Source organism: Mobula hypostoma, chromosome 12 (genome assembly GCF_963921235.1).
Source record: "Mobula hypostoma chromosome 12, sMobHyp1.1, whole genome shotgun sequence".
Taxonomy (NCBI): domain Eukaryota; kingdom Metazoa; phylum Chordata; class Chondrichthyes; order Myliobatiformes; family Myliobatidae; genus Mobula; species Mobula hypostoma.
Window position 1 is genome coordinate 24,501,306 of NC_086108.1, and position 20,101 is coordinate 24,521,406.

Here is a 20,101-nt window from a genome sequence, read left to right on the forward strand (position 1 = left end):
CAAGAAGAGAAAAGGCTCATGCCCACAAGTTCTTTACTGACAGTGTATTCAGGCAGCTGTGGACTTTTGTGGGAATACTTCCAGACAAATGCCCACAATAGGGTGCATCGAGTTCCAGGGTGACTGACACCCTGAATCACCTGGTCATTGGATCCACCTGTCAGCAATGGCAGATGATCCTGCTTTGCTGGAATTTCTCATGTCGGGTGGTGGCTGACTGATGTTCTCCGCTCAACAGAAAGGACCTTCTTTTTCTTTGACCATGAGAACACAGCTTCAGGGTAACTGTGGAAGAGTCCTTTCCTGATATCCTCCATTATGTGGCTTTGTGGGTTCCCCTTGAACTGTTGGACAATAAAGGCTCTTCCTTGCTTCTTAGCTCCTGCCTTCTGTTTGTGCTCCAGCTAATGCAGCAAAATGTCTTTATAATGACTGTCATGGACCACCAGCCAGTTTCACAGGGATCTTCAAGATAACACATCAGAGGCTGTACCCTTCTGGATCGTCCACTGTGGGAGATTTGCTCAATGATCTAGGTCACTTCTAAGGTAAGGACATGTTCGGTACAGCTTTGTGGGCGAAGGGCCTGTATTGTGCTGTAGGTTTTTCTATGTTTCTATCACATTCTACAGGGTTTAACTTTTCTGAGATATTCTCGTGGAGAGAATGATACATGGGGAGTTGAGGAGGAAAACAAACAAGCATAGTAGCCAGCTGAAGAAGTGCATGTCCGCACATGGCAGTGAAGGGTGATCCTCTCTGAATGGTTGGTCAGAGCCAATCGTATTGCTCTGACTTGCTCTTAATGAGGTATTCCTTTGGTTCAGCGCCCAGCCCAGTGCCATGGTTTGAGATCACCTCGTGACCTGAACTCCACACATCAACTACAGCAAATCTTACTGTCAGTTGTGAATGACATAATCGATATTTGTCATAAAAGTTTTAACAAGCTTCCACATGTTGATCATGATAGCTATGCAGCTTGCAAGTCAAGGACTTCGATAGCTATGTCCCTCGATAGCTATGGGGTTCAGACCAAGCAATGGAAGGGGCATAATTTCCTTGCTGTTAAAAAAAAATATAATTCCGGTTTAAGCAGCAGGTTAGTCCAGATAGTACTGGCTTAGTGAAAGATACCACATAGATGATTTATCAACCGCTGTGCTCTTGGGGACTCTTCAGAATACACAAGGAATCATTCAATCCAATCAACTGGTTTCACTAACATGCACAGTATGCTTTAATGATTTCCCACATCTAGTATTCCAGTTTCATCCTTGCAACCACTTCTCACACTGCTACTTAAAGCAGGAAAATTTATTTCTTTACTTTTCAACATCATATCAGATGCAGCAGCTGTGGTGCCATTCTGGTTATGCTGATCCTCAAGCTTGTCAAATCAATGTACCACATTGAATGCAACACAATGAAAACAAAGATAAAATGAATAGAGGCAAAACATTGACCTTACTCACGCAAGGAAAGAAAGCTAAGTAATAGGGGACACTTTTAAGATTGCAATTGGCTTCTCAGACACAAAGTCTCTTCTTGAGCTCAGTAGTGTCTGCATACTTAAATGTCACAGATCCAATGTAAGAACACTGAAGAAAGTTGCCACTTCTTTTAAAACCCTTCACCGGGGATCGCAAAGAGTGATGTAACCACATGACTAAAGTGAACATTGACCTATATCTGGGAAGGTGCTGAGCAGAATATGAACCTTGCCCATGCAAATAAATGGCAGTCCTCAAATAAGTCATTGCTGATTACCCAGTCCCAAGAATGTCTTCACCCCAAGAACTTCACTGCATGATTTATATCTAAGGCTTCAGGACTTTATGTGGTGCAAATTTCCTTATCTATGTACCATCTACCTTTAGCTTTTGTAAACTACCAAATGTTTACAAAATGTTTTGTTGAATGGTGATCTGTAAGGAAGCCATATTGAAGACCAACATTTCAACCAACCCTTGGTGGTTGAGCTTCAGCTTCAACTTATGCATCATTTGAGAGATTCTTCAAGATTTTAATGCTGCACCTTTCAGGCTATAGCTTTTATAACTGCTTCCCATTTAGCTCTCTGGTTATACAATTATCAATCAATGTTCCTTCCATGGCTGTAGTTGTACTGGTGTACTCCCAAATATCCATTCAGAAGATCTTCTGTTGCACACTGGTATGTTTGGGATGGAAGGTAACTCCCTTCTGACTCTTTTGACAGAAATGGTCATTTTTCGGCACTTTTGTGGCACAAATATTACGTGTCTCTACTGACCTAAAATAAACCTGCACTGTATACTAAAACATATGCAGGGATATTTTTGGCAAGATCATGATCAGTACCTGCACTGTCATGAATAGAAAGGGTTTAACCACACAATGAAGGTTCACTGCTCTTATTGGCAACCTCCACCCTCTGCACAGTTAACACCTTTCATAATTCTCCCACACATTTTCTAACATCATTTTACTCTAATTTCCATTGAACTTCGTATTTCATCCATTTTAAGAAAATATTTACTTTGTTTCTATCCTGTATTTCATTTTGACTGGTTAACATGATATTTTATGTGTCAAAATGGCCTCACATACTCCAGGGCCTTTTTTTAACAATGTACAGTCCTTTAGCCAAAGATCCCAAAGTTACCTGATTACTCTTCTAGACCTAAAGCTACATGTATTTAAGTATTTTTGAAGTCTTGCTGAGCATAAAGCTATATGTTTTGCTTTGTTGTGGGCATTGACCTCAGTTACAAGGTATGGCTCTAAGTGTTCCTAAAGGCAGTGCCCAAAGCCCAATTATTTTTAAGAGCTTGATCAAACATCTTACTTTAATTGTAAGGTCAGATATGAGAATGTTCACGGAAAATTGTACAATGTTCAGTTCCATTTGTAATTTCTTAAAAAGTGAAGTAGTTCATGACTACACGCAATAAAACCTGTAAACTATTGTTGTGGGGGCCAAAATCGAACATTATTCATTCAACACATCTGTCAATCATTATTCATCGCTGATTCCCCAGCAATGTCTGGTTGGTCATCTCCAATGAGAAACTAAACAGGATTAGTGGTTTCATGCAAAGGTCAGGGGCTGAGTTATCCTGTCTAATGACCTCATAAAGTCTTTCATCATGTACAATTCAGGAGCACCTTGGAATGGTTTCTGCTTGCTAGGTGCATCTCCAATAATGTTCAAGACTATATAATACTCAAAGATATAGCCAAACCACTATGCTAAATTTTCAGGTGTCCCAATAATTAGTCCATAAAAATTCCACACCAGCGACTCTGAAGGCTTCTTTGATCAAACCAAGCATCCCTACAATTTAGGATAAGGTCAGAAAGGTCATGGGAATGTGCCAACTGATGATGCATATATCTTCTTTGGAAATATATTTCCATCCCTTCACTAACGTCACCATTCTACATTTTCTGTTGGAGTGCTCTCAATTTGAGGCAAAAACAGTTTGAGGTGACCTTTCAAGGGCAAAAAGTGATGAATTAAATAGCATCTTACTCAAACTCCTTGAGAAATTCAATGATATGCAAAGAACTGGGTAACAACAGTCACATGCATCTATGACCAACTCATTACTTGGATACATAAAGATAAAGGATAAAAGATTAAGGTCATGATGAATGGAGTATCCTTAGGCTTCAGTGTAAAGTAAATCAGGTTTTGGAAGAAAAGAGGGGTCACAAAGGTACGAAGGGGTGTTGTCAAACTGAGATGAAGAGGTAGCAGGACAACAGATTTGTGGAACGGCCAACCTGAATAATGATCTTTTGGGGAGAGGTGCAGCAGTTATCAGGATTTGAAAGTGTGGAGGTGGGGTAAACAGGTTGTTTGATTGGAAGGATTGGATTTTTATGAAAAGATGTTTCCACTTGAGGAAATCCAAATCTGGGAGTCAGAAATATGTGATAGTCACTGACAAATCAGTAAGTCATCCAGGAGAAAAAGCTTTATCCAAAAAATAAGTTCAGTGCAAAACTCACTATCACACATAGCAGCTGAGGAAAATAGCAAAGCGATTCTTCAGGGATCGCTAGATAAGGAGAGCAGGAATAATACAAAAATGAGTCAGTCAGATGAAGTAGTTTGAGGGAGACTGGGCAGCAAAAACACTGGCAAAGACTGGTCAGGTTATTTGGCCTTTTCTTGGCTGTGGTAACAATGTAATACTCTGGAAGCTATTGCCAAGGACTCATTAATCAAAGTGTGCAGAAGGATAAGACCTTCCAGTGATAAGCACAGGTTGTGGGAAAATGTCGAAAATACAATAACAGACAGCAGTATAAATGAGCAGGCAGAGGAAAGGGTAATGATCCGTGCTGATGTGCTGACCATCTAATGGGTTTACTTGTTTATTTCATGATTACCTACATTATCACATCAAACACTTTAATAACACTATCGACAGAAGCACAAATAACAGTCTAAATTAAGTTTTAGCTCTCTGACAAACACGCTGTTCACAAGTTTAGGGTGGCAATTCCAAGCGTACGTGCTGGCTCAGTGTGCTTAATTTTAATTCTTCACTTCTCCTTTTTGATGAGGTACTGGTCAATAGCCACATTCCTTTGCTGCACAGGAACTCTGATTCTCTTCATCTCCTTTCTATCCAAACAATTACTTGCTCCCCGACTTTTCAGTCTGAGAAGCATTCATCCTGAAATGTGGTTTCTCCCTCCACTGATGCTGCTTGACCTGCTGAGCATGCACCACATTTTCTGTTTTTAATTCAGATGACAATTATACATATATTTAGTAGAAATGATGGTGAAACAAATGTTAGTTCACTTTTTGTTTCATTGTTATTTAAAACAATGCCTTCTGCTTCTGTTGGGATGCGTAATCACTGAGTATGCATGTGGAACAAGTGCACTATGGAAAGGTACAGCACAAAAACAGGTCCTTAGGCCCACAGTGAAGTGCTAGACCAATTAAAATTAGTAATCAAATGGCCAACTAAACTAATCAATTCTGAATACACACTTTCATAGCCTTTTATTTCCTCACATCCATGTGTCTATCCAAACACCCCTTAGCAGTCTCTAATGTATCTGCCTCTACCACCACCCTAGGCAGCACATTCCAGACACTCACCACCATTCACTGTGATTAAAAAAAACATTACCCCTCACGTCTCCCTGAAATTAACCTCTATCACCATAAACGCCATCTGGAGTTAGATATTACAGTGCTTGGAGAAAGATATTGTCTGACTACTCTATCTATGCCTCTCATAATCTTATAAATATCAGATCTCCACTCAGTCTCCACCTCTCAAGTGAAAAAAAAGCAAAGTTTGTCCAACCTCTTGTTACAGCACATGCCCTTTAATCCAGACAACACCTTGATAAACTTCTTCTTCATCCTCTCCAAAGTCTCAGCATCCATTCTGCAAAGGTGTGCCCAGAATTGTATTCAATATGAAGATGTGGCTTAACTAGAGCTTTATAAAGCTGCAAAATAACATTCTGACTGTTAAACTCAATGCCTCAACTACTAAACGTAAGCATGCCATTTACCTTTGTCCACCATTCTTTCAACCTATGTAGCTATTTTCGAGAACGATGATTTTTGACCCCAAGATCCCTCTGCTTATCAACACTGTTAAGGACCTTGCCCTCAACAGTGTACTGTCTCTTTGCTTTTGAGCTATCATATTTGACTGTCGTAAACCCCATGTGCCATATCTGCAACTAATCTATATCCTGTTGTATTCTTTGTTGGACTTCTATGCTATCCACAACATCAGCATTCTTTGTATCATCTGCAAACTTATTAACCCACCCATGCACATTTTTATCCAGGTTACTTATTTACATCACAAACAGCGGAGGTCCAGTACAGATCCCTACATAACACCACTAATCACAGTCCTCCAGCTAGAATAAATCCCTTCGACCACTGTCCTGTCTTTTATGGACAAGCCAGTTCTGAATTCAAATGGAAAATTTATCTATATATAATTAAACACATAACATCATGCAACCCACGCATCTTAATCTTCTGGATGAGCTTCCCATGAGGGATCATGTCAAATGCCTTACTAAAGTCCATGTAGACAACAACAATCATGCTCATCACTTTATCAAAAAATTCAATCAAATTAGTCAGACACAACTTGCCCAGCACAAAGCCATGCTGGCTCTCCCCAATTAGGCCATGGTTTTCCAACTGCTCGTAAAACATATCCCTAAGAATTCTCTCCAGTAACTTCCACACCACTGATGTAAGACTAGTTTCTAGGACCATTCTATAGTTTCCAGGATTATTTCTGGTTCCCTTCCTGAATAATGAAACAAAACTAGTTACATGCTAGTCCTCCGGGATCTTGCCCTTGGCTAGAGAGGAAATGAAGGTATCGGTCAAGGTCCCAGAATTCTCTTCTCTTGCCTTTCTCAATAACCTGGGGTAAATCATCAGGCTCTGCAAGAAGTATCGTAAAAAAGGTAGATGAGATCAGGGTATGGATCAACACATGGATATATGATATTGTAACCATTAGTGAGACTTGGTTGCAGAACGAGAGGACTGGCCACTCATTATTCCAAGGTTCATTGTTTTAAATGTGACAAATTGAGAGGCATTAAAAGATCACGTAGACCAGTGAAGGAAAATGTCACAGCAGTGCTCAGTCAGGTCAGAAGGAAAACTCATATTGTTAGGCATTATGGCTGGAACTGAGAAAAGTACGACCGCATTAATGGGACTGTATTACAGACAACCCAACAGTCAGAGGGATTTTGAGGAACAAATTTGTACAGAGATCACAGATGGTCGCAAGAAATAAAAGGATGTTATACTAGGTGATTGTAACTTTCCACATATTGACCAGGACTGTAAAAGGGCTAGATGGGATAGAGTTTGTCCAATGTATTCAGGAAAGTTTCCTTCATTAGTACATAGAAGTCCCAATGAGACACTGCGTGATACTTGATCCGCTATTTGGAAATGAGACAGGGCAGGTGACAGAAGTTTCTGTGTAGGGGAAGATTTCACATCTAGTGATCATAATTCCATTAATTTGAAAGTAAATATGGAAAAAGATAGGTCTGGTCTATGGGTTGAGATTCTAAACTGGAGAAAGGCCAATTTTGATGTTATTAGAAAGGATCTGGCAAATGTGGATTGGGACAGACTGTTTTCTGGCAAAGGTGTACTTGGTAAGTGGGAGGACTTCAAAAGTGAAATTTTAAGAGCACAATTCCTGTCAGAATAAAAGGCAAGGGTAACAGGTTTGTGGAAGCTTGATTTTAAAGAGATATTGAGGCCCTGGTTAAGAAAAAATAGGAGGTGCATTGCAAGTATAAGCAAGTAGGAACAAATGAGCTGCTAATGGAGTATAAGAAATGCAGGAAGACATGTAAATAAATCAAGAGGGCTAATAGGAAGCATGAGCTTCCCTTAGCAGACAAGGTGAAAGAGAAACCTAAGGGATTCCAGAGACAGGTTAAGAGCAAAAGAATTGCAAAGGACAAAATTGGTCCTCTGGAAGGTCAGAGTGGTAATTCATGCATGGAGCCAAAAAAGATGGGGGTGATTGTAAATGAAGTTTTAGCAACAGTTCTGGAAACAGATACAGAGTCTATAGATTGTGAGGCAAAGTGGCATCAACTTCATGGACTCTATATACATTACAGAGGAGGAGGTGTTTGCTGTTTTGAGGCAAATTAGCGTGGATTAGTCTGCAGGGCCTGGCAAGCTGTTCCCTCAGACTGCGTGCAAGGCAAGTGTAAAAATTACCTTAGCCCCAACACAGATATTCAAATCATCCTCAATGACAGGTGAGGTACTGGAGGCTTGGAGGATAGCCAATGTTGTTCTGCTATTTAAAAAAGGCTCTAAAAATAAATAGGAAATTATAGGCCATTGACCCTGACATCTGTAGTGGAAGGTATTCTAAGGTACTTGATATACGAGTATTTGGATAGACAGGGATCATGGATGGTCAGAATGGTTTTTTGCATGGCAGGTCATGCCTTAACAAACTTAGAGATGTTCGAAGCGGTCAACAGGAATGTTGATGAAAACTAGGTAGTGGATGTTGTTTACATGGATTTAACAGGGCCTTTGACAGGGCCCAACATGGAGATTGATCAAGAGGGTTCAACCACTCGGCATTCAAGATGAAGCTGTAAAGTGGATTGGACATTCGCTTCGTGGGACAAGCCAGAGAGTGGTAGTAGATGGTTGCCTCCCAGACCTGAGACCTGTGACCAGTGAAGTGCTGCAGGGATCAGTGCTGGATCCATTGTTGCTTGTTACCTATATCAATAGCCTGGATAATAACGTGCTCAGCACATTTGTAGATGATACTAAGGTTGGGCGTGTAGTGGACAGTGAGGAAGGCCATCATGGCTTGCTGCAGGATCTCCAACCCTATCAAGGCCTTTCAGCAGTCGATTGGTTTCAATGGGGTCACCTTCATTGTTCTGAATTCTAGTGATTACATATCCAGAGCCATCAAACGCTCTTCACAAGGCAATCCATTCAATCCTCGAATCATTTTCGTGAACCCCTTTGAAACCTCTCTGGTTTCAGCACATCCTTTCTTTGATAAGAGGCTCAAAACTGCTCACAATACTGTCAGTGAGACCTTTCCAGTGCTCAACTTTACATGCTTGCTTTTATATTCTAGTTCTCTTGAAATGAATGTTCACAACACATTTGCCTTCTTCACCACAGACTCAACCAGCAAATTAACCTTCAGAGAATCCTGCACAAGGACTATCAAGTTCCTTTGCACCTCTGTTTTTTGTATTTTTTCTCCATTTAGAAAACAGTCTAACCTTTCATTTCCTCTAACAAAGTGCATGACCATAAACTTCCCAACACTGTATTGCATCTGCCACTTCTTTGCCTATTCTCCAAATCAGTCTGTACTTCCGTAGCCTCTCTACTTTCTCAAAACTACCTGCCCCTCTACCTATCTTCATAACATCAGCAAATTTGAGATATCCCAGGCCCTGGCATCCACGAATCAACATACCATCTGGGAATCTCGTTCTTTCCCACAGAACCTTCTGTCCATTCCTCTAACTAACAAATCCCCTGTCCCCTATTGTAGAAAAGCAGCATCCATTATCAAAAAATCTCACCACCCAGGCCATGCTCTTTTCCTCACTGCTGCCATCAGATAGAAGGTACAGGAGCCTCAGGACTTGCACCACCAGGTTCAAGAACAGTTACTACCCCTCAACCATCAAGCTCTTGAAGAAAAGGGGATAACTACACTCATTCTATTTCTGGTGTTCCCACAAATGATGGCCTCACTGTAAGGATTATTTATCTTGTTATTTCATGCTCATTTTTTGCCATTTATTCATATTTGCACTTGCACCGTTTATTGTCCATTGATCCTGTTTACAGTTACTGTTCTATAGATTTGCTAAGTATGCCTGCAGAAAAAAATATCTCAGGGTTGTATGTAGTGACATGTATGTACTCTGATAATTAACTTTACTTTGAACCACAATGTGCCTTCCCCTCCGCCCCCCCCCCGCCTTACTTTCCCTTCTGAGTCACAGAGCCAGACCCAGTGGCAGGGACTCTCCTCTGTTAGGTCAACCCCTCCCACCTCCCTTAACTATATCCAAAGTGATATACCTGTTGTTGAGGTAGATAGCCACAGGGGTACTCTGCACTGGCTCATTAGCCCCTTTCCTGTGCCACCCAGTTTCCTGTGTCCTGCACCTTGTGTGTAACTATCTCTATGTATGTCCTATCCATCACCCCTTCAGCCGCCTGAATGATCCGGTGTTCATCCAGTTCCAGCTCCAACTCCCTCATGCAGATTGTTAGAAGTACAGCTGGATGCACTTCTCCCAACTGTAGTTGTCGGGCTCATTGAATGTCTCCCTGCCTTCGCACATCTCGCAAGAGGAGCTTTTCGCTAACCTGCCCGGCATCTCTACTGTCCTAGCTGCGCAGATATTAAGAAGGGAAGGAGACAAAGAAAAAAACAACTTAACCTTGAACTTGTTTATCGCTTTCTCTGAATGAAGCCTTTAAGAGTTAAAGCCTCAGGATCATCACTCCGACTCTGTCCACTCAGATGATGGCCACTGCGATTGCCCCTGCCTTCCTTTAATTTGTTCTTATTAATCAATCACAAACATTGGTTTGGTCACTGGTCAAAGCTCTATTAAGCTACTGCAACCAGCTGCTCCCCTCCTCTACTTGGCAGTGGACCTGTATGAAACTCCTCCACTCAATCTTCCAACATTCAGATTGGTCGCTGGTCAAAGCTCTACTTTGATTACTCATTAAGAACCTTACCCAAATCCTCCACATTCAAGCAAAGGAGTCTCCTTTATCTTTCAGTGGTTCTGCCCTCTCCCGAGTTATTCTTTTGATGTACAGTGCTTTGAAAAAATATTCAGCCTCAAACCATTTGTTCACATAAATGTATATTGCAACCAGGGATTTTGATCAATTTAACTGAGAATTTCTTTTTATGAATCAGATACTCCTTTTCCACAACACAGCACAAAAACAATATTGCAAAGCATGAAAAAGTAAAAATTCAAAAACGGAAATGTCAGCAGTTCAAAAGTATTCATCCCTCTTTGCTTGGCACTTAGTTACACCATCTCTCAGAGCCATTACAACTAGGGGTCTTTTTGGATAAGTCTCTATTTGGATCAAGATTTTCTCATTCTTCCTTGCTAAATTACTCAAGCTGTGCCAGTTTAGTTGGGGAGCGGTGGTGGACAGCAATCTTGAGGTCTTACCAGAGATGTTCGATTGGATTAAGGTCAGTGCTGACTGGGCCACTCAAAGGCATCAATTTTCTTCATTTGAAGCCTCTGTATGGTTGCACGAGCAGTGTGTTTTGGGTTGTTGTCTTGCTGAAAGATCAGCTTCTTCCCTAGTTTAAGCTTTCTGTCAGAATCTAGCAGATTTTTATCCAGGATCTCACAGTATATAGAAGCATTCATTTTCACATCATTTTGAAATACAACTATCCTCCACCATCCTCATTTTTCCAATTTTTCAAGTTGCACTTAGTGCTAAATCCAAAAAGTTCCACTTTAGACTCATTTGAACACAAACTCTTCTTCCACATGTTTACAGTGTCTTTTAAGCAATGCTGTGCAAAGACTTTACAATCAGAAATATGCTTTTTTATTTAGCCAGGGATTCTTCCTTGCCACTTTTCCATTAGTATCCTTTCTGTGCAACGCCTTAGAGATTGTGGAGCCATGAGTGTCTTCTGCAGTTGCATCTGTTGACTACTGAAGCTCACTCAGAGTGACTGTTGCTGACACAGTAGCCTCTCTTACAAGTGTCATCTTTCTCCAGAGGCTGTTTAAAGACGCAGCCTGACTTAAGCAGGGTGGCTGTGATTTTATATCTTTTTAACTTTTTCACAATGGACTCTGAAATATGTTCAGTGCCTTTGAGATGGTCTTATATCCTTCCTCAGCTTTGTGCTTCTTTATTATCATTCCTGACTTGTCTTAAATGCTCTTTTGTCTTCATTTTGGTTTGGTATGTTGAAAACCTACCATACCGTTGAACCTCACAGAGAGAGGGGGTATTTATTCTTTTGAATTAATTGAAAACAGGTGATCCTCCAATTTTCTACATCAATAAATTTGGGTGATTTGGTAAGGTAATGTACAGTATTGCACCTGACGAAAGTTAGTCAAGTAATTACCAGGGGGATGAATATTTTATCAGTTTCACAATTTTGATTTTTACTTTTTAATAAATTGTTAACAAGCTTTGGAATTTTTCTATTGATTTATATGATGCACAATATTTTGTAGATTAGGTCAAAAATCCTACTTTATTACATTTCAAATTTTTAAAAAAGAGATGGTAAACAATGAAAATAGTTGTGGGGCTGAATACTTTTTCAAGGCACTGTTTGTGGAGAATGTCTCTTTAATCCCACTTGCCAAGGTGATTTCATGGCCCCTCCAGGCTTTCCTAATTCCCTTGATATCTTTTCTGGCTTTGGTATCATCTTCAAGAGCTCTGTCTGATTCTAGGTTGTTAATATTTACATACTGTTCCTTCTTGACCAGATTCATCTCCTCCCGGCACTAACATTGTCATCCTTGACTTTCCTTCTGAATGGAACATAACTCTCCTGTACTCTGTACAGATGGTCTTTAAACACTTTGCACAAATCAAAAACAGCTGTTCCCAAATAACTTACCCTAGTTCCCATCTAAGGCTCTCATATTTTGCCCTGCTCCAATTTAATATTCTCTCGCAAGGTCCATACTTATCCTTATCTATAGCCATCTTTAAACTCAAGGAATTATGGTCACTGTTCCCTACCCGCCCACCCACTGAAATATCAGTCACCTATTCCGGTTTGTTGCACAAAACGAAGTCCTGTACAGCCCCTCCTCTTGTTGGACAATCTACATATTGATCTAAGAAACCCCCGTGGATGTACCAAACAAATTCTGCCCAATCAAAACCTCTACATAAAGAAGGTCCCAGTTTATATTAGGAAAGTTGAAGCCCCCAAAACATATCTCTTCTTCAATGTCTCAGTGGCTCCTGGGGGTCTGTATCACAATCCCATCAGCATGATTGATACCTTCTTATTTTTGAGTTTGATCTATGTAGACACAGTAGACAAATCCTCATTTATGCTCCCTCTGAGTGCAGCTCTGCTATTGTCCCTGATTATTAGTGCAACTTCCACCCCCCAACCACCTCTTTAACCTTCCTCTGTCTTGTCAAAAGAAAAATAGTTGAAACCCCTGAGCATTCAGCACTATTCCTGTCCCTGTCTCAGTCAAGTCTCTGTAATGGCCACAATATCATATTTCCATTTACAGATCCATGTTACCCATAATTCTATTAGCATTAAAATACACACACTTCGAACTGTCCATCCCATTGCATCTATTGCTTTGCTCCTGCCTGTTATTACTGGCCCTGACATCTTCCTACCTCTCCATTTTCTGATGGTTCTCTGGTTTCCATTCCCTGCCAAACTAGTTTAAGCTATGAGCACTTGTATTATGTGACAAAGTGATCTGATTAAATTCCAGCAAGCTTGGCCAATTCAAAGGGGCATTAGAGAGAACTATACATTTTGAGTTGCATCCAGACCAATGACCAATAGTCGACAGATTCCCTTTGTGAAGGGCATTAAAGAAGCAAGAGGTTTCCAGCTATTTTCTTATTAATTTATTTTCATGCCGAGGTTGCAAGTTTAAATTATGAGAGCTTTAATCTTGCAATCTTGAGTTATTGGTATAGTGCGATAAGCACTGACAATTCCATATTTTCAAAGACTGCATATCATTTCCTTTCATAATTATTTCCTTTAATTTCAAAGGTGAAAATACAAAAGACAATAAGACTCGACAAGCAATCCTTTTAAACTGGTTTTGCCTTTATTAACTTTGTACCTCATGGATTAATGTTGCAAGTTCCATTTTAAATGTTAAAATTCAGTGCGAAACATCTTTAAGAGTTCAGAATCAGATTTAATATCACTGTCTTACGTCATCAATTTGATGTTTTGCAACTGCAGAGCATTGCAATACATAGTAATAAACAATAATAACTGACAGTAAGAAATATATTAAAAATTAATAAATAGTGCAAAAAGAGGAAAAAAAACAAAAAATATATTGAGGTAGTTTACATGAGTTCATTGTCCATTCAGAAATTTGATGTTGGTGGGGAAGAATCTGTTCCTCATTGTGTTGGGTGCGTGTCTTTAGGCTCCTGTAGCACCTCCTTATTGGCAACAATGAAAAGAGGGCAAGTCCTAGGTGATGGAGGTCATTGGATGCTGCCATGTTGAGGCCTTGCCTTTTGAAGATGTCCCCTATACTAGGGAGGTTAGTGCCCATAATGGAGCTGGCTGAGCTTTCAACTTTCTGCAGCTTTTCCTGATCCTGTGCAGTCACCACTCCATACCAGACGGTAATGCAACCAGTTAGAATGCTCTCCACAGTACATCTGCAGATATATGTGAGAGGTTTTGTAATTGCAACAATATGTTGGGCCCAGGATAGATCTTCAGAGATGTTGCCATCCAGGAACTTGAAACTGCTCAGCCTTTTCACTTCTAATCCCTCTATGAGGACTGGAGTCTTCCCTCAACTTCACCTTCCTGGTCGACAATAAATCCCTCGGTCTTACTGACGTTGAATGCATAGTTGTTGTTAATATACCACTGAACCAGCTAACCAATTTCGCTCTTGTGCCCTGCCTCCTCACCATCTGAAATTTGACCAATAATTGAGTCACCTACAAATCTTAGATGGCATTTGAGCTGTTCCTAGCCACACGGTTATGGATGTAGAGAGAGTCAAGCAGTGTACCAAGAATGCATCCTTGAGGTGTGCTGGGGTTAATTGTAAGCAAGGAGGTGTATTTCCGATCCTCACTGACTGTAGTCTCCCAATGAGGATGTCAAGGATCCAGTTGCTGAAGGAGGTACAGCGGTCCAAGTTTTGGATCTTGTTGATTAGTATTGAGGGTATGATGAGGTTGAACGATGAGCCCAGGTGATTGAAGGTCATGACAAACTAGTGAGATTGAATCCACTGTAAAACTGTTCTGGCAATAGGCAAATTGCAGTGGGTCTAGGTACTTGCTTAGGCAGGAGCTTTTTCTGGCCATGACCAACCTCTCAAAGAACTTCATCACAGTAAATACAAGAGAAAATCTGCAGATGCTGGAAATTTCAAGTAATATACAAAATGCTGGAGCAATTTAGCAGACCAGGCAGCATCGATAGAAAAGAGTATAGTCGACGTTTCAAGCAGAGACCTATCAGCAGGACTGGAGAAAAAAAGATGAGGAGTAGCGTTAAAAGGTAGAGGGAGGGAAAGGAAAAACACAAGGTGATAGGTGAAATTGAGAGGGACAGGGGTGAAGTAAAGAGCTTGGAAATTGATTGGTGAAAGTAATACTAGGCTGGGGCAGGGGGGGATCTAATAGGAGAGGACAGAAGCCCATGAAAGAAAGAAAAGGGGGGGAGGAGCACCAGAGGGAGGCAATGGGCAGGCAAGCAGATATAGGTTGGAGGCTACACAGATAGAATACAAGGTGCTGTTCCTCCATCCTGAGTGTGACGGTAGAAAAGGCCATGGATAAACATATTGGAATGGGAAAGGGAAGTGGAATTAAAATGGGTGGCCACTGGGAGATCCCACTTTTTCTGACAGATGGAGCATAGGTGCTCAGCAAAGTGGTCTCCCAATCTACGTTGGTTCTCACTGATATACAGGAGGCCACACCGGGAGCACCGGACACAGTATATGACCCCAACAGGCTCACAGACTAAGCGTTGATTCACCTGGAAGGACTGTTTGGAGCCTTGAATGGTACTGAGCGAGGAGGTGTAGCAAATGTTCCATTTTCAAGGATAAGTGCTAGGAGGGAGATCAGTGGGGAGGGTCGGATGGACAAGGGAGCGATCCCTGTGGAAAGCAGAAAGTGGGAAGAAGGGAAATATGTGCTTGGTGGTGGGATCCAGTTGGAGATGGTGGAAGTTGCGGAGAATCATGTGCTGGACGTGAAGGCTGGTGGGGTGGTAGATGAGGACAAGAGGAACTCTAAACTTGGTAGGGTGGTGGGAGGGTGGGGTGAGAGCAGACATGCGTAAAATAGGAGAGATGCGGTTGAGTGTGGCATTGATAGTGGAAAAAGTGAAGTCCCTTTCTTTGAAGGAGGACTTCATTCTAAAATGAAAATCTTCATCCTGAGAGCAGATGCTGCTGAGGTGGAGGAATTGAGAGAAGGGGATGGCACTTTTACAAGTAACAGGGCGGGAAGAGGTATAGTCTGGGTAGCGGTGAGAGTCGATGGGTTTATAATAGATATCATTAGATAAGCTGTCTCCAGAGGTAGAGACAGAGAGAACAAGAAAGGGGAGGGAGGTGTCAGGAATGGATCAGGTAAATTTGAGGGCAGGGTGGAGGTTGGAGGCAAAGTGGATGAAGTTGACGAGTTCTGCATGGGTGCAGGAAGCAGCACCAATGCAGTTGTTGACATAACATAGGAAAAGTGGGGGAACAGCTGCCAACACAGGCTTGGAACATAGACTGTTCCACGCAGCCAACAAAAAGGCAGGCACAGCTGGTACCCATGTGAGTGCCCATGGCTAGACATTTTGTTTGAAGGAAGTGGGAGGAGCCAATGGAGAAATTATTAAGATTGAGGACAAGTTCTGCTCAGCACAGGAGAGTAGTGGTGGAGGGGAACTGGTTGGTTCTGGTGTCCAGAAAGAAATGAAGAGCTTTGAGGCCTTCCTGGTGGGGGACGGGGGAGTATAGAGACTGGACATCCATAGTAAAAATAAGATTATGGGGCCAGGGAACTTGAAATTATTGAAATGATCCAGAGCATTTGAAGTGTCACAGATGTAGGTAGGAAGGGACTGAACTAGGGGGAATAAAACAGAGTTGAGGTATGCAGATGTGAGTTCAGTGGGGCAGGAACAAGCTGAAACAATGGGCCTACCTGGACAAGTCTGATTGTTGATCTTGGGTAGGAGGTAGAAACAGGAGGTGTGGGGTGCAGGAACTATGAGGTTGGTGGCAGTGGATGGGAGATTCCCAGAGCTAATACTGTTAGTGATGGTGTGGGAGACAATGGCCTGGTGCTCCATAGTGGGGTCTTATTTGAGGGACAAATATGAGGAGGTGTTAGAAAGTTGTCACTGGGCCTCAGCAAGGTAGAGGTCAGTACAACAGGTTAATACAGCACACTCCTTATCTGCAGGTTTGATGATGAGATTAGGATTAGTGCAGAGGGAGTGGAGAGCACAGCCTTTGCAAGGAGTGAGGCTGATATTGGAGAAAGGAGTGTTGAAGTTGAGACGGCTGATGTCCCTTCGGCATTTGGCAATGAAATGATCCAGAGCAGGCAGAAGACCAGGGTGGCAGGGTGGGGTGTCCAGGGAGGAAGGTTGAAGACAGGAGAAGGGGTCATTGGTGGGGGGTGGAGTGTTCTCCAACCTGATGGCAATACCATCGATTTCTCAAACTTCCGGTAATGGCCCATTTCCTCCCCCCCCCCCCCGCCCATGTCACTCTTTCATCATTCCCTCCCTCACTTTATCTCCTTGCCTGCCCATTGTCTCCCTCTGGTGCTTCTCCCCCTTTCTTCCATGGCCTTTAATCCTCTCTTATTAGATTCCCCCTTTTCCAGCCCTGTATCTCTTTCACCAATCAACTTCTCTGAACTTTACTTCATCCCTCTCCCTCTCAGTTTCACCTATCACCTTGTGTTTCTCCCTCTCCTCCACCTACCTTTTAACTCTACTCCTCATCTTCTTTTCTCCAGTCCTACTGAAGAGTTTCAGTCCAAAGCATCGACTACTCTTTTCCATAGATGCTGTCTTCACAGTAGATGTGAGTGCATGTGACTGACAGTGTTGAGGCAGCTCACCCTGCTTTTCTTGGGCACTGGTATGATTTTCATCCTTTTGAAGCAAGTGGGAAAATTTGGCTACAGCAGTGAGAGATTAAAGATGTCCTTGAACACTTCGGCCTGTTGGTTGTGTTACGTACGTCTAGGATTCTTTTTTTGCTGTGGACTGTCACTTTAAGGCACAGGAGAGAACTGAAATTTATTTTTGGATTTCTGCTGAGAGAGAGAGGGGCAGAGTCTGCCTTTCAGTTCGTGTTTACACTTCTACAAGGACACTGACTACTGCTGTCAGCTTCTGGGTTGCCATGGAAAGACAGAGAGAGGGAGAGAGAGAGAGAGGTGGAGTTATTTGATAGACAATCAATGTTATGGTTTCTTTGCAGCTTGTTTTGAATATACTAGGACACGCAGACACACACAGTCAGAGTCAAGATGGATTCGGTCAATGAAGGACACCAGTGATTGAGGTCCTGGTTTAAACTTTCAGTAGCCCAAAAGGGGTGAGTTGAGATCATTCCTGAGTATTGATAAATGACTCTCACATGTTTTTTGCAACTAGAACAAATTTGCAGGAAGAGAAAAGAGGAGAGATAGGTTTGAAACTGAAGTAACCTAGTGATAAAGAGATCACTGTTTGGACTCTCTCTCTAAGAGCCCGTGAGGGTGAGTTTGTTTCCATTTGACTACGAAAGTGTGATGGTCACTTAGTTAATCCACAGGAGTGGGTTCTCTGGTGAGGGGAGTACCTTGTGAATACCACTTGTGTGTTACCCTTGTTTAGGTGTGGTAGTTCACTGAAGAAAGGCACCCCTGTGGCAAATCACTGTTGGAGTTATTTTGTATGTCGTGGAACTGGAAGTGGCTATCACATTGTGTGTTCGGGGTAACCTTCTGTGGAAACCACCTGTGTATGATTGCAGGAAACAACCTGTGCCTGGGTTGGTAGGTTTACCACTTGAAGACGGTACCTCAGTGACAAGCTACTGTTGGTGATAATCCATACGTGGATTCTGTTGGAGTATCCTGTGGCCACAACTTTGGGATGACCCGTAGATGAATTTGGGTGTGGTGCCAGTTGTGTTGAAAGGATATTCATTGAAGATCACTGTCGGTGATATCTCATGTGTGGAGTGGAACAACTTCGGAGATAAAACCTGCTGCTATTGTTATCTTGTATTGCTGTCATGGAAGCTGTGGAATATTGACGTAATTGCCTTCTCTCAACATTTATCCTGGATTACAAATATCTCTCTCTCATCACCTGTTCTGTGGATGAACTGAATTTTCATATTTTACCATCTCAAGATTCTAAGCCTTGTTTCCCCCAAGCTCAATAGTTTGGGAGTTACATTTGCACACATATACACTGTTAACTTTTGGTTACCTTGCTTAAGTTACTACATTATAAGTGGATACTAATAAAGATAGTGGTTTTAACACCAAACCCAGACTAAAGGTGTTGTCCATATCTGCTGGTCCTTTTTAACCTGTTACGGGGTATGTAACAGTTGGCACAGGTTTTCTGTGCCCCACCTGTACGCCATCAGGGCCTTGATGCCTTGTGAGTGTTCCCCTTCATGGAAGCCCCTCTTGAAAGCATTTCAGCATGTATTCAAATGCAGAAAGTAAACTCAGAATTACAATGCCCTCTGGTAATATGAAATATTTAAGATTTATTGTCTTTTGTTACCAGCTGTACTCAAGATTTCAACATGTTTATTTCTGAGGTGTAATTAATCAGTGAGTGAACAGAGGAGACTCACCCGCAAAACATCACAATGTTGTAGAGTGAGGGGTTATCTGGAAGAGGCACAGTTTGCTGCAGACAGAGTTGCTCACAACCTCCGTTCATTCCATCCGAACAATCAATACCAATGTGCCTGTCATAACAGCCAGAGCCATCCTTCATTGGGCTGAGCCCCAAAGGGCACTGCGGGGATAAAGAATGGGTAAAATCATTACAGATTGAACAAAAGATAGCATGCTATCTGAGTACAACACTAAAATGATTGCGATGAAAGATCTGCCCATTTCAGTCAATGTGACTACCAGCTTGAATAGCACGTTACTCTTTTGCCTATAATAACAAATCACCCAATTATCCTTTACCCTCCTTGGTACTTTATTTAATAGATTTGCTTATTTATGTTTATTGTTTGTTTTTTCTCAAACATTGTTACATTCATTTATGTATTTTGAATAAATATACTCAGCAAAGTGCTCCGGGTGGTAATCAAATGTAAAGGACACACAGCAGTAAGTTTAGAATCTAACTGAAGGGTATGATTGCTGAAATATTATTTATCTTGTATGAGTGTATGCTTCCTACCAATTAACCAGAGGCTCTAGTGACATTGGAGTCACAGTCACAAAGTAAAACAAGGATGTAAACTTATGTGTCTATACTTTCAAACTTTGTAGCTTCAGATCTCAAGTTTAAGGGACCATAAGACAGAGGAGCACAATTTAGCCATTTTGCCCATTAAGTCTCCATTGTAAGTTTGAATGATTGTCCACCATACCTTCCAGGTTCTGGGTTCTTTAATCCACTCCTACATGTTGCTCAAAGTGTTAGCTTTCTCATTAATCATTGACATTCATTATCAAGCGCACTTTATGCCTCACAGTCCATTGTTAACCTCTGGCTGGAACTTCCAGCCAATGCAATAGTATATATGTCTGTCATGTACACTTCTCTGACAACATCTGACCTTCTTTGCT

General features: G+C 41.7%; 1 protein-coding gene across 1 annotated transcript in view; it reads right to left on the reverse strand.

Moving 5' to 3' along the window:
- The window catches only part of astn1 (astrotactin 1), a 2,838,691-nt gene that overhangs the window by 932,315 nt on the left and 1,886,275 nt on the right, over window positions 1–20,101 (reverse strand). The window contains exon 12 of the mRNA XM_063063753.1: window positions 19,144–19,310. Within this exon, the coding sequence (XP_062919823.1) occupies window positions 19,144–19,310 (167 nt within the window). The remainder of the gene's footprint in view (window positions 1–19,143; window positions 19,311–20,101) is intronic.